Raw genomic sequence first — 13,898 nt, 5'->3', positions numbered from 1 at the left:
TAGGCGCATACTTGGAGGGGCCAGGCAATGCTGCAAATACAAATACTACAAATACAATTATAAAGTATGTACTACGCCTCTAATACCACAAGTTCTTACTTTTTAAAATAGAATTTGTGGTTGACAAGTTTGCAATAATAGTGATATAATAATAGTCATAGTAATAACGCGCTAGAAGCAAACAAGGCAAAATATAATATACGAAAACCTGAATATATGAAGGAAAGTGTAGCACTGATTATGGAAAAGAAAAGGTGCAGTCATTCTTACCTACATTAAAAACGTAATTATTAGTGAGCAGCTTTTAGACATTAACGAAATTTTATTGAATGATAGAAATCTATACTATTGGGAAGGCCACCATCGAGATAATTGCATTCATGCATAAAGTTATGTGGTTAAGGTATAAAAAGTTGCTTGTAGCACTATGACGTGCATAACATGCATATGTATGGTTGTCGCAGTGTATGCCACATATAACTGTACTACATCTATAATGTTATGAAACACTGCTAAGCAAATTCTCTCTCTGTCACATCAAATTGAGTGCGACTTTCTCGTTAGATATATATATGATTGAAGAGAAAGATGCACATACGAAATGTGGTTTTATTAACGTTTCGGCTGGTGGGCTAGCCTTCGTCAGATTCTTTGTCGCACTCAGAATTTTTTGTTTGGTAATTAATTTGTTAATTAGGATTATTTAACTAAATTGCTAAATATTGACTTTAGGCAAGAGATGCGACTTGCAAAGTTCCACAGCGTCTTCAGAAACCCCAAATGCATTATTTGTGATAAAGAAAGTCTCACGTATACCATTTTTTCCAAGCTGCAAAGAAAGCCCGCGAAATATGAAAAGAACCGCGTGACTAGCGCATTCGCGCGCAGCGAACATGCTGCTCTCAGCCGTGGTTTGAGCGAACGAAATCAGCTGCGGCCGCGACACATCGGCTCCGCTGCAGCGATAGGCCGATAAGTTAAGGTTTCTTGGCCCGCGCTCGCTACAACTTGCACCGTCACGCGCGCCAATTGGCTGACGCGGGCCAAGAAACCACCGCCAACTTATCGGCCTACCTCTGCAACGGAGCCGGCGAGCATGGAGGAATAAAAAAAAACGCGGCCGCAGCTGATTTTGTTCGCCCAAACCACGGCTGAGAGCAGCATGTTCGCTGCGCGCGAATGCGCTAGTACCCAAAGGACCCCTGACAGCGAAAGTTTTATTTGCAACTTTTTTACTGTCATTTGTAGCTTTTTGTCTGGTGAATCCAAAATTGAATCGTAAATGCTCTAACGCATCGTATAATTAATGCCAGCGTCGTTAATTGAGAACGATTTTGCGTTAGTTTGAAACGCCCGCCTAAACACCATAAAAAACTAGCGCCCCTTAGCGGGGGAGCGCCCAACATCACGTGCATTCCAACAGCATACTCAAGCTTTGATGTCGTTGAAAGCGCATTTTTCATATCGGGGCCCCACGCGCGGTAAAGAATGAAATGATGCGGGTGCTTCGGTATGTAACGGTATGTACTTCGGTAACTCAGATGAGCACTCACGCTTAAAGCCAAATTTTAAAGCTAACGTCCGGCGCTAATAATCGACCAGAAGTGCCCCTGGTGCCCCCGCATACAGGACAATAAAAGGGAGATCCTACCCTACCACTGCAAATTGTATTTTCTTTTCTTTTTTCGCGCATGCGCAGAACGGGGATCAGAGCGCGCGTGACTCAGGTCTGTGCTTCTGTGGACAAAAGCATAATGTGTGAAAGGCAGCATATACCAACGTTTATAGATACTTTTTCAGTTTCCGAACTCCCCGCTTCGCCTGCGGGGAGCAGGCGGCCGGCTGCAGTTCCCGCCACCGCGGCGCTGCAGTCCAACTTTGCGCCAACCAAACGAGGGTCGTCTGCTACAGCTAGGTGCGATGTGCAGCGTTTATCCGACGAATTCAGGTTAAGAAAGAGCCCTGCCGCGCAACTTCTTGTTTTAGGCACGAGGAGTACAACTTCGGGCCTAGATACCCGAGCTATGTCTTTCCGGGACCTCGGTAAAAACAGTAGTTCGCGTAAGTTACGCGTGCACCTGTAATTTCTCGTTATTTCAGACACTAGAAGCAAAATTCAGAGTTCAGCTGTATGAGCTCCGTCTTAAAAGCCTCGGTAAATGCTGCGACTCATCTGTTTTCTGCTAATAGTTATTTAAAAGCTGGTTCCGCGAGTCATAGCATTTGGATCTTCGACGCTCTGCACATTAGCTCAGCGTGCAAAGCAAGTTGAAACTGAGCCCTTGCTGTAAGGTACGACCCTCGTTGAAAATCCCACTGAAACAACGTTATTTTTCTCTTCAGGTGACATAAACCAGTGGACTTTTTTTTTTCAAGTATTCAGATTTCTGGATGTCTGCCAGTGGATAATATTTAGAATCATTCAAAGAAAAAAAAAACGCAAATTTTGCAATTTTTTCGTTATTCCTTGCTGTTTCATATTGTTTCCCTTATGGATATCCCCACTCCCCTCTGTAATGCCCTTGGGCCCTGAGGGTACAATAAATAAATAAAGACATAGGAACACAAATTTATTGACACAAGAACACTTGCCACGATCATACACTATTTCACTAATATATCGCCTTTAGCTTATGAAATTGAAAATGCATGTTTAATGCATACTTTCCACGAGCATTCGAGTTTCACACAAGTTTAGCTTTTTTTCTTTCCCTCTGCGCTTTGATAGCACTGTCGTTGTCTTGGAACTTTTGTCTTGCAAAAAAATGCACCCGGGTTACAATGTATACGTGAATCAACTCTGCAGTAAATTCGCTGTAGTGTTGTTTGTAGTGATCGCAGTGGTGTATCGAAAGGCAACTTATTCAGCAATTTACCGCTCGCCGAAACCACGTAGGTCAAATCCTCGCGGATGGCAGTGCATCTTGAGGATGCAGTAGATGTCTTCTTTGAATTCTGCATTATAGAAAATGATTACCGGACGTTTTCCCGGCTCTTCAGGGACCGCCCAACTCCAGTTGCGGGGAAGCTGAAGTGCAGCACTTTTTTCCACTAGGTCAGAAAAACTGAAGTTCTCTGAAGGAGCGGGTACCTGTTGAGGGGATTCTTCCGGCAGATCGCAAGGCAGCTGTACAGTTTGTTGAGGTAGTACAGCTACCCTTTTCTTCGGCGACCTTCGTCTTCTGCGGCTGCATGACAAGTACACTGGCAGGTTCGGAAATAAACGAGGAACTACATCACTCCTCAGTGCCCACGCACCACGGTCGATTTCGACTACTTCTCAATTTATGGTATACTTATGTGTCTTCAGTATGTCACCTTCTTGAAAGTTAAGATCGCATACCTTGCACCTCTTCCCCAAAGGTTTGTCCGCGCGTGGAATTGACCTTTGCCACTTCTGCAGTAACAATGGGTCCGACGGCGGACGTTTCTGGGGGTTTTTTCTATACCCGCTGGTGCACCCGGGCACAAAACACGTCGGCATGGCGTCCCGAAGGTCTACAGCATCACGCACAGGATATCAGAAGGTCCACATGTACACATGTGCTCGGTGCGTCCACATCGTGCCCGCGATATCAACAATCGGAGAGTCCTACGTCGTGGATGTCCGAGTGTTTGCATGAGTGTCGACGTCGAATTGTCTTCAGAAGACCGTGAAAGCCTGCCACGCGCACAGAGGGCGACGAGGCATACACACAGATTACAAAAAAAAACGGCACCACCGAACACCAACACACGACTGCGACGGCAGGGAAGCGAGCGGAGAGCGGCTGTTTACTTGGCGCAAAGTTGGACTGCAGCGCCCCCACACTCCCTAGGAGCAAATCGCGCCCGCCTCGAAAGGAGGAGTTCGGAAACTGAAAAAGTATCTATAAACTAGGGTGGCTACTACAAACGTTGGCATATACAGCAACTCTAGTGTGTAAAAGTGCATACTGCCACATTAGCGGTTGCTTTCGGCACTTGCAGTACTGTACTTGCAGTAGACAAAAACATGACCTTTGAGGCAAATTAAAACGTTCACGTACTAGTAAGCCGTCGCCTACGTTATTACCTTCATCGGCCAGTCGTAATAAAAGGGTATTCCATTACACTGGCTTGTTGCTTTTTTCAGCGAGCACCATAGATATAGCACGGCCGCTGGATAAAAAGCGCACGGTACGGCCTGCCGCGTCGGGCGGTTTTCTATGGGAGAGCGCGTGTTGGCCCTAGTTGCAGTTGCGGCCGCTGCGGCGCGACGGGGCGGGGAAGGGAAACGGGTGCCGGCGGCTCCGTTGGGGCAGCAGCCGCAGCAAATTAGTTGGTGGTGGTCACAACAGCGATCTCACTCAGCTGTTCTAAGCGGCTTTTTTTCTATCTCATCTATCGCAGTCATGACATATCATGCGTTCAGTTGAGTCCGTTCGCGTAATCTGGTTAAATAGCCACTTAAGTTTCCGTGTTTTTATCTAGCGGCCGTGGATATAGTGTACTAGAACAATTTCCTAGTGACGCGTCCGGGAAGGGGCGCGCGTGCCCGTTTGTGTAGACGCCACCAGGTGCCGCCGCTGCGCCTTTTTCTATAGAGTTACTGTATATGCTACCTTTAAAGGTAGCATATACAGTAACTCTATTTTTCTAGTAGACCGGCCGCTGTCTCCCGGTGCGTTTGACGTTGTCCGAGTTTGTAGGCGTTCCTTATGCAACGGATTCTTTTATTACAGCACGAAGAGACTGTATTTACTGTAGTATAGTGTAAAGAAAGTTTCTGAAAACCACGTCAACACACTAGTATCGACAACGTCGTCTGCTAGCGTAAAGGCTGCAGACCGGCGGATTCATTGCAGTTCGGGACATCGCCTCAGCAGTATGTGTTCGCAACTTTTATCATACATTGCACAAACCCAGCATGTATGGACCTGTTTTTCTTCTATGGCGCAATATCTATCACATTTAAATCGCGTGCTGGTCACAAACTACATAAAAGTGCACAGCAACGTCTGCGCTGCGTTCCTATGCCAGAAGGCGTACAAATAAATAAAGGCCTCGACAGACACACATTGATTGTGATAAAATTTTTGTACTTTGTTATCGGTTACAGAACCGCATCTAAACAAAATTATTCCGGCGTTTCCTTACACCATTTCACGGCGTACAACGAGACTCTCTTTTTCTTTTTAGCATCGTACATAGAAGCGTCTGAGAAAAAAAGAAAATAAAAACAAGTCCTCCACCGTTTTTTTCACAAGTGCTACCACGTTGAAAGTATAGCGTCGCACTACAGACCAACGAAGTAAGCAGTCGCAAAGCGCGTCCGAACCGGCCCAAACCAGCCCGAACCGGCTCGGCGACTAGAAAAAGGCGCAGCAACGCCACCAGTGGCGTCTACTGGCGTTTGCTTCAACCGGCCTATTGTCCCTCCCTCGAGGACGCGCCACTAGGAGAATATTCTAGTACACTATAACCATAGAATTAATTAGCGAGCACCCAGTCAAGATGTTCAATTCAGAAACTGGATTGGCGGAAAAGCCAAGACTATCCGGTAGAAAGCCGCTGAAGAGGCCGATGCTGCTTTGCTATTGCCGACGCGCAACTACAGTGGCAACAAGCTGCTTGTCGTGCTGCTAATCCAAGTTGTTTCGTTTACAGCAAGGTAAAACTTTGGTAAAGATTGTGTGTGCCGTGTCGCTAAGCCATCATGGATGGAATATTTGGAAGCGACGATTCGAGAGAAGCATCAAGCGCAGGTAAGTCGCCAGCTTGTCATGAGGCGCGCTTGCCCCACGGCAGCTACGCTGCATTCTGTAAGCATTAGAATACTATTGACCCCCTTGCTTGAAGAGATCGTTTGAGAGTTTCGGTAGTATGGAGTTATATATTTGTAGACTCCTAGTACGGTCCCTAGAATATACTGCTAGCTGGACACTTAACTTTCAGCATCACTTTCGTGATGCTTTGTTAATGTCTTCATTCATTACCTTGTGTTCATTTGACAATGGAAATCAAACTACATGCTGGAACTGAACACACAATTTTTTTCGCAGGCTCCAGGAGCGCCTCACCAGCCTCCAGTGAGGGATCGCGGACTCCTGCGCAACATTCCGACGATGGTGAACAGAGCGAGCACTCCGATGCTGAGGAGCGTTCGGAGAAAAGCTATCACTCGTCACCGCCGAGGAGCCCGGCGTCCGGTGACGAGTCTGGCTACGAGGACAAGGGTGAGGAAGCTTCGGGGGACGAGCGTCGTGACTCGGGCGACGAAGGCTCGGACGAATCCCGTCATGTGGACGACCAGTCCGGTGACGAAGGGACGACGGCTAGGACGCCTGCGCGATCGGAGCGTCAGAGCGAAGCCTCCGACAACGAGGGCTCCGGCAGCGAGGTGCATCGCTCCGACGAAGAGGACCGCCGTTCCGATGATGAAGGGCACCGTTCTGACGATGAGGGACAGCGTTCTGAAGACGAAGGTCACCGTTCTGAAGACGAGGCCACCGTTCTGAAGGGGCCACCGTTCTGAAGACGAGGGTCGCCGTTCTGAAGAAGAGGGCCACCGTTCTGAAGAAGAGGGACGCCACTCCGATGATGAGGGACACCGCTCCGATGACGAGGACCGTCGTTCCGACGACGAAGACCGCCGTTCAGGGGTGGCCGCGGAACGCTCGGACGCCTCCGGTGACGAAGGCAGCGCGAATGAAGCGAGCGGCAACGAGGCGAGCGGAGACGAGGCCAGCCGCGGGGAGGCGAGCGGGGACGAGGGTTCTGTGCACTCCAACGAAAATGAAGCACGCGCGGCGGCGTCAGGTAAGTTATGCAGCACTTTGAACAAAAACTACGTTACAATAAAAGCTTTGTTCGACCAACTACCCCGCAACATGTAACATATTTGAATGAAGGCAGTGTTGATCTGTCCAGAATGCATTTTGCTAATATTAACCAGTGAAAGCACGGATAGGATATCGATATCAATCATAACCAATGACTATACACTTGAACTTCAATAGCTACTAGCCGAGGACAATAGTGGTACTGACATACTGTTGAGAAGCCTGTGCACATTCAAATAGGACTTGTTGACATGCTCTCATAACTAATGTGGCAGTTGTCATTAGCTGGAAAAGGGACATCTCGGGCTGGAGATGATGTTTTGGGAAGAGAACTTAGTGAAGACAGGTCCCATTGTCGAAATGTTGGGTCCAGCATAAGATGTACCTTGTTTGACCACTTTTTATCACTTCTAGTATTCGTCTTCCAGTGAGCTCTGTCTGCATACAATGCGAAGTAATCTGTGAACTTTTACAGTACACCATGTGCCTTGTGGCCCAGTTTTGTCTCAAATGTAATTTGCGATGCATGAGAGGGAGAGTGTGACCCTTGATCACAGGCTGTGCAAACTATCATAACGGATAGAAAGAAAATGAAACCTGGAAACTATGAACGCAGTTCTACTGTAATAACTAATTGCCAGCATTGCTTCTCCAGCTCTCTTTTTATACTGTGATAGTAACAGTTGGTTGTGTGCCAGCCTGCACAAATAAAACACGAACTGCACAACCTTTTTTTGACAGCTTTTGTGTAAAAGCTTCCTTAACATTTCTCTTAAAACAAAGCAAGGCATGTTGGAAGTTTAATTTGATAAATGGCACCCTGTGTTGCACTCGTTCTAGCATTGTTGCTGTTTCACTGATCTTGAATTCCCTTTTCATTTGTCCATAGTGGTGTGCACACGTACGCTTCAGTAATGAGGTGACTGTCACCCACTTATTATGTTGTGTGCGCTGGTTAACTGAAGTTTGCTGTTCGCAGCAGTAGATTGTCATTTCATACAATGTTTAAACATGAGTGATAGCTTTGCTCAGTTTCTCTGAACCAGATTCAGCAACTGCATGCATTCAGAGCCGGGTTAAATTTGCACACCACTTCTGTTCTACTATGTTTCACGTTTGTAAACTGCCGTGTTATCATGCTTGGTGGCGTTACTTGTGAACAGGCTCCGACTCCGACTGCTGAGAGCACCATAGGACGCAAGCGCAGGCGGTCAGGTGGCAGCGAAGCGGCTTCTGCTGCCTCAGCTGCAGAAGGTGAGACTGAAATTCCGGAGCACCGTGGCTTTTTTTGCACTTCTAGGCATTGATCAAGAGATAGATGTAGCGCAGCAAAGCTTTAGATGTGATCTGCTACAAACTTTTTGACCGCATAAAAGGCTTAGTTTCAGATAGTGTAGATATAGTTCAGATTCCGTACGAAATTTTACGCTTGAAATACTAGCAGAAGCATCACGTAAAGCTTGCAAAAGTATCAATTTTCAATACCGAAATTGAAAAGGATGTCGCTATTACTGCTCATCAGAAGTTGCACTCCACAAGGGCATGATTTAGAACATAGGACTCCTTGGCATGACTGCAGGGATAAGGAATCGCTGAAACATCGCGGAGGCATTATGATTGGACCTATGTCACAGCGACAACCTCCAGATGGCATGTGTTACCTACTTGGGTGCTGTTTGAATGCTGCTAATTGTACCATTACTGGCCCTACACCTTTGCTGAGATTGCTTCAGTACTAGTACTTTCTCACTAAAGTCCCAGTTAACTTGGCCAAAGTGAAATTTTATAGCCTTCAAGTTATTGAAGATTCTTGAAGCAACATGGATATTGCTTTCAGTTTGAAAATTTGTCAGCAAATGGGAGCAAACACCTAGATGGGCTATCAAGGATTTTCAGATGTGACTTGGACTTTTTTTAAACTGTTGCTGGAATTTTAACAGTGGTTGCACAAGTATGCAGAAGTTTACCCAAAGTAGTTACAAACCATTAAAAGGCTTTCTGCCAGTTGCAGAAGTGCCGACCAACTCTACAAGCGTTTATCGCAAACTTGCGCTTAACTATATGCTTGTTGGATATTACTGTACACACATTAGAGGTATCTGCAACATCTATTCGAGGGCTTATGCTTGTCCTCCTAGTTTCGTCTCGACACCTTTTTGTCTGCCTGCAGTAAACGTTAGAAAATTTCTTACGAGCTCCTGCTTCATTAGCCTGCTTTTGCTGAAGGTTTAACAACTGGGAGGATTATGAGGTTCCTAATCTGGCATCTGATGCTGGTTCCTAATCTGGTGTCTGATGCTGGCAGGTTCGGATGACGACGAAGCAGTAACAGGCCGGAAAAGGGCACGAATCTCCAGCCCGAAGAGAAGGGCGAAGAAGCCGAAGTTGAGGCCCTCTTCGGTGAAGACTTGGACGACTTGAGCTCGGACGAGGAGGGCGCTGCCAAGAAGAAAGGCGGTGAGACGCCAGTGAAACGCATGGGCAGCGATGAGGAAGAGGAGCCGGAAGAGAAGCGAGCTGAACCCGAGGTAATGAGGCACATCAGGAAACTGCTCCTTTGTACAATCCATCAGTCATTCCTTTAATTGTGATGTGGTGTAGGGCTCAGCATAAAGCTTGCTGCCATGAAAGTTGCTTATGACACGATGGGTACATACTAGTGCTCATGTTACACATAGTACGCAGAAGAGGGCGCCATGGCCGGATAGACGATGAAGCAGTTGAAATTTAATGCCTGTCCTCTTCTACGTGCTCCGACTTGTACTAGTGCCAATTACCCTTAAGTAATCTCATTTCATGCTTGCATGAAATGAAGAAATATACTTTCAAGAAAGCACTCTTTAAGTTTCCTTCCATGCTGTTAACTTCTTAAAGGGACACAAAAATGTAAACAACTGAACTGCACTAGAAAGATGGTTTAGTACTATGTTTGAACTCCTCCGGTTTCTTCGGTCATAAAGATGTAGCTTAAGAGCAGGTAAAATGAGGTTATGACTTCCACTTCCGACTTTTATGCGGGAGCTGCAGTGCCAGTGATCTCATCGAGGCGCCGGAGATTTTAGTTTGCTACTGTCATATGTTCAAATGTCTACGAAGGATGCGAGGTTGACTTTTAAATTAAATGAATTGACGTGTGATCTCACTTTTAATGAGCAGCGAACTATCCTTGATGCTATCACAGTGTGTTATGTGCAACGGAGTCTAGTAAGTAGATTTCAAGGTGGTGTTGTTCCTGGTCCATCACATGTATGTAATATGTGTATCTCGTGGGTGTAATCTACCAGCCTAGAAATGCGATGGCAAGGCATACCATTTTTACTATAAAGCTTTCAGTAATGTTCCTTTGACTCTTTTCTCTCTGCTTAAAGTTTGTGAATTATTAGGAGGTTTTAATTAAGAGCATCACCACAGATTGCAGCATGCCACCACACTGCATTTTCAGCTGTCTCTTTTTTGAGACATCGCTCGTCCGACCGATCTCATTGGCTTCTTAGTGTGTGTACCAGAGGCGAAAATGTGAGTGGCCAGGTTTACATCAACACCTGGTGGCACAGAGATCAAGCAGGCTGCAATGTGCCATAAAAAGTGTTGATTACAGGAGCAAAAAGGTTGAGAAAATGCATGGCTTTGGAGGAGGGTAACCTTTAATCACCCATAACTCCCTTTATACAAAGTGTCTGAATTGTAGTGTGAATGATTTACTCTAGCTGTAGCTCAACAACTAACATAATTTCAGAAAGCTGTCTTTAACTTCAGTGCACAGAGCACTGTTTTAGTTATCTATCAATTTCTCTCGAATTCTACATGAGGCAAGACACTACAATGCATGTCTGCACCCCCTTAACTGCTTATGACAACCTGAGCTTGTCATGAGCAAACGTCACTTTTTTGCTTATGATGACCTATGCTCGTCATGGCTCTTCAGCAATGTTTCAAGAGGCTTTTGACGAGCCCAGCTCATCAAATGGTGTTTTCTATTTAAAATATAAATGACAGCACAGGTTCCGTGGTTGGCGCTTTTATTGAATGAGAGTCTGCAGTCTGCACACTAAACGGCGAAATGCACGCCTTGTGTCTCTTGCGTGTTATAAACGAACATGGCGCAGTGCTGTGCTTTGAATGCTACCTCAAGGATGGTAGCCTCATCTAGTATGTATTGAACTATCGAGGAATAGTACATTTTGTCCACGGGAAGTCAAATGGAACCCTTACTTTCTGGAGTTGTGCCCCCCCCCCCCCCCCTTGAGACAAAAATTTCTGGCTACGGGCCTCGGTATTACATGACGGTGCGAAATATGACGAATAAAGCATTTTTATCTGTCGTAAAATGTTTTCGCGAGTATTTTTCTCTTTTGAACATGTTACTGAAGCATTTCACGTTATAAGAAAATTTGGCAATTTTTGAACAATTTTTCGAGGTCGGTGGGGTCACTGACACTCTTGGGTGCGCACATACGATTTTACGGTCATTTAGCTGTTCACATTCTCGCCAAAAATGCACACTGTGTGCCTCTGGCCCATTTGTGTTCATCCTTTTGCAGCAGGGGGAAGAAGAGGAGGTGCCAGTTCCAGAGACGCGCATTGACGTCGAAATCCCGCGTATTATGACCAACCTCGGAAACGAGGTCCACTTTGTCAAGCTGCCAAACTTCCTCAGTGTTGACACGAGGTGAGCTAGCGCATGCCACTGAGTGCCTTCTTTAACGAGCGTTTCCGGTGAATAATGGTTTGCACAAATATATAGAAAGCCTGGCTGTTGTGCTGTATTTTATTTCACGTCTATAGTGTTACAGTATAGACCGCTTATAACGTAAGTCGCCGGAGTCGCGAATATCCGCACTATAAGCGGTACCGCACTATAACCAAAACAACCTTCTCCAAAGGCTGCACTTGCGCAAAACGTGTTGAGCATGTAGCCTCGCGTGTCCGATAATCGACATATGCGATTTGGGGCGCTTACAACCACTTAAATCTCCGAATATTCAAAAATTAACCGCCAAGACCCGCATTGCCACGAAATGAACACGGGGAAAAAAAGCAAACAAACAAAGTGCCATCGCGGAAATTCGCCGACTACGTTTCAGGCCACCTCGAGGTATGCGCATTACACAGAAACCATGTCGAATCGCGACCGAAATTTCACGTGCTGAGCGGTACCGATAGTTCGATTTCACGGGCGCGCACAGCGATGTCCAAGACATTGCAACGAATCCGGAATCACCATTCGAGAGTTGCATGTGCCGACCATTGCCCTCGTTTTCATTAACGATATGATTCCCTTCCCTTCAAGTGCAGCCAGTCGCAAAAAAGTTTCGTTGATTCCGCACCAAACCGCAACTTTTATCGCGCCGGCGACCGCTACCGACAAGCAACCAATGCTGGATTAGCCTAGCGGCGGTTCAGCATATTGTCGCGGAATTTTGCCAAGACAACATGAAAATCGACTCGAACGATCGCACTCAAGTACTAACCCAAGAACAGCGCGCATGTACGAAGTTTCGTGTTCGCGCCGGAGATCAACGGCGACAAAAGCCCGCCAAGCTCGTTTAAGTCCGCGCACTGGCAGAAAAGGCCATGGCTCGCGTCATGAAGCCGCAAAACTTTTCAATTCGCGGACGAGGTAGCAAACGCGATATCTGTAGCAAGTGTGATAACGACGGCGCTTTTCCCGACAGAAAACTTACTTTAAAGCGCACTTGTAGAGGATGCGATCGTGCGTTCCACGCGGAACGCACTGCCGGCAAGCGGCCGCGGAGCCTTGCCGCCGCTGGTGCAAAGGCTACTCCGTCGCCTAGGCAACCACCATCCTTCCCCACTCGGCGAGCCCGCACAGCGCTGCCGCGGTCTTTTTCCTCCCTCCGCCCCTCGTTCGTTTACTGTGCGTGCCCTCGCCCTTCGTAACGACCTCGTCGCTCCCTCCCCAGCGGCGTACCTCCTTTGAGAACCGCACTCGCTACCGCATTATAAACGGTATTTCATCTTGGGGACTGCACAATAAGCGGTATGCGTATACATGCGGTTATATGGGAGGGTAAACGGGAGTCGAAAAAGACCGCATTATAACCGGTCCTGCACTATATGCGGTTACGTTATAAGTGGTCCGCACTGTACTTGCATTAAGCATGCAGTTACACTCCTAATGTAACTACATTAGCTTGTGCATGTTGTGTACATGTGTACTATTGGCGAGTGAGTCATTTCATGGCTGTTTGAAGTTATAGTGTGCTAGCCACATGTCCAGGCAAACATCTCCAGCAGGCACCTCTTGTAGAATACCTTTCTCACTCTGTCTGTACAGGCCCTATGATCCTCAGTGGTACGAGGATGAAGTGGATGAAGATGAAGTGCTTGACGAAGAAGGAAGAGCACGACTCAAATTAAAGGTGTGTAGGCTTGCGCTGACTGGCTCACTTCGCCTTTGCGTTGCACCGAGAACCAATCCAGCAGCCCCGTTTGTGTTACTCATTACATTGTTGCTGGGATTCACCATTGCATGCAGGTTGAAAACACAGTCCGGTGGCGCTACGTCTATGACAAGATGGGTAATCCAGTGAGGCAGAGCAACGCCCGGATAATCAAGTGGTCAGATGGAAGGTGACTGCTCGTACAGCTTGTTTTCTATACCTCGGACATCATGGTCTTTGATATTTATCTACATTAATTAGTCCTTTGTATACACATTAACTGAACAGAGTGTCAATGGCACACTTACTAATTATGCTTTTGAGTAAGTCTGTAGATCTCATCACTCTTGAGCTGTCGGGCTGTTAAATAATAAGGAGCAGCTTACAATATTGCTGTTGACATTCTGTGTCATTTCAATGTAATTTACAGCCAACAAGGATGTTCAGAGACCTGTACTTAGTAATATGTGACTGATTCCTGGGGAGTGAGCACGAACTGTTCAGGGAGGGCATGCAAATTGAACACAAACTTTCCAATTTTTGGTTCTTTTGGAAGCTAATTCCAGTGGAGGCTCAATACAAAATCACTTCTGCACCTGTATCTAAGTACACAAGTACTAAGTACTACACACGTACAAACAACAGCTCTCTAGTGAATAGCGGGCATAAATTTCCCGGCAATATTACACTC

General features: G+C 46.5%; 1 protein-coding gene across 1 annotated transcript in view; it reads left to right on the top strand.

Annotated features, from left to right (window-relative positions):
• Positions 1-5,510: 5,510 nt before the first annotated feature.
• Positions 5,511-13,898, top strand: part of LOC119394926 (RNA polymerase-associated protein LEO1) — a gene marked incomplete in the record, with an annotated part of 18,618 nt that continues 10,230 nt past the window's right edge. Inside the window, 7 exon segments of the mRNA XM_037662224.2 lie at positions 5,511-5,726; positions 6,024-6,466; positions 6,504-6,780; positions 9,117-9,331; positions 11,345-11,472; positions 13,102-13,186; positions 13,303-13,394. Coding sequence (XP_037518152.1) covers positions 5,678-5,726; positions 6,024-6,466; positions 6,504-6,780; positions 9,117-9,331; positions 11,345-11,472; positions 13,102-13,186; positions 13,303-13,394 — 1,289 coding nt within the window.

Source organism: Rhipicephalus sanguineus, chromosome 5 (assembly GCF_013339695.2).
Source record: "Rhipicephalus sanguineus isolate Rsan-2018 chromosome 5, BIME_Rsan_1.4, whole genome shotgun sequence".
Lineage (NCBI taxonomy): Eukaryota > Metazoa > Arthropoda > Arachnida > Ixodida > Ixodidae > Rhipicephalus > Rhipicephalus sanguineus.
The sequence above is the reverse complement of the archived record's forward strand: the minus strand, read 5'-3'. Positions and strand labels throughout refer to the sequence as shown.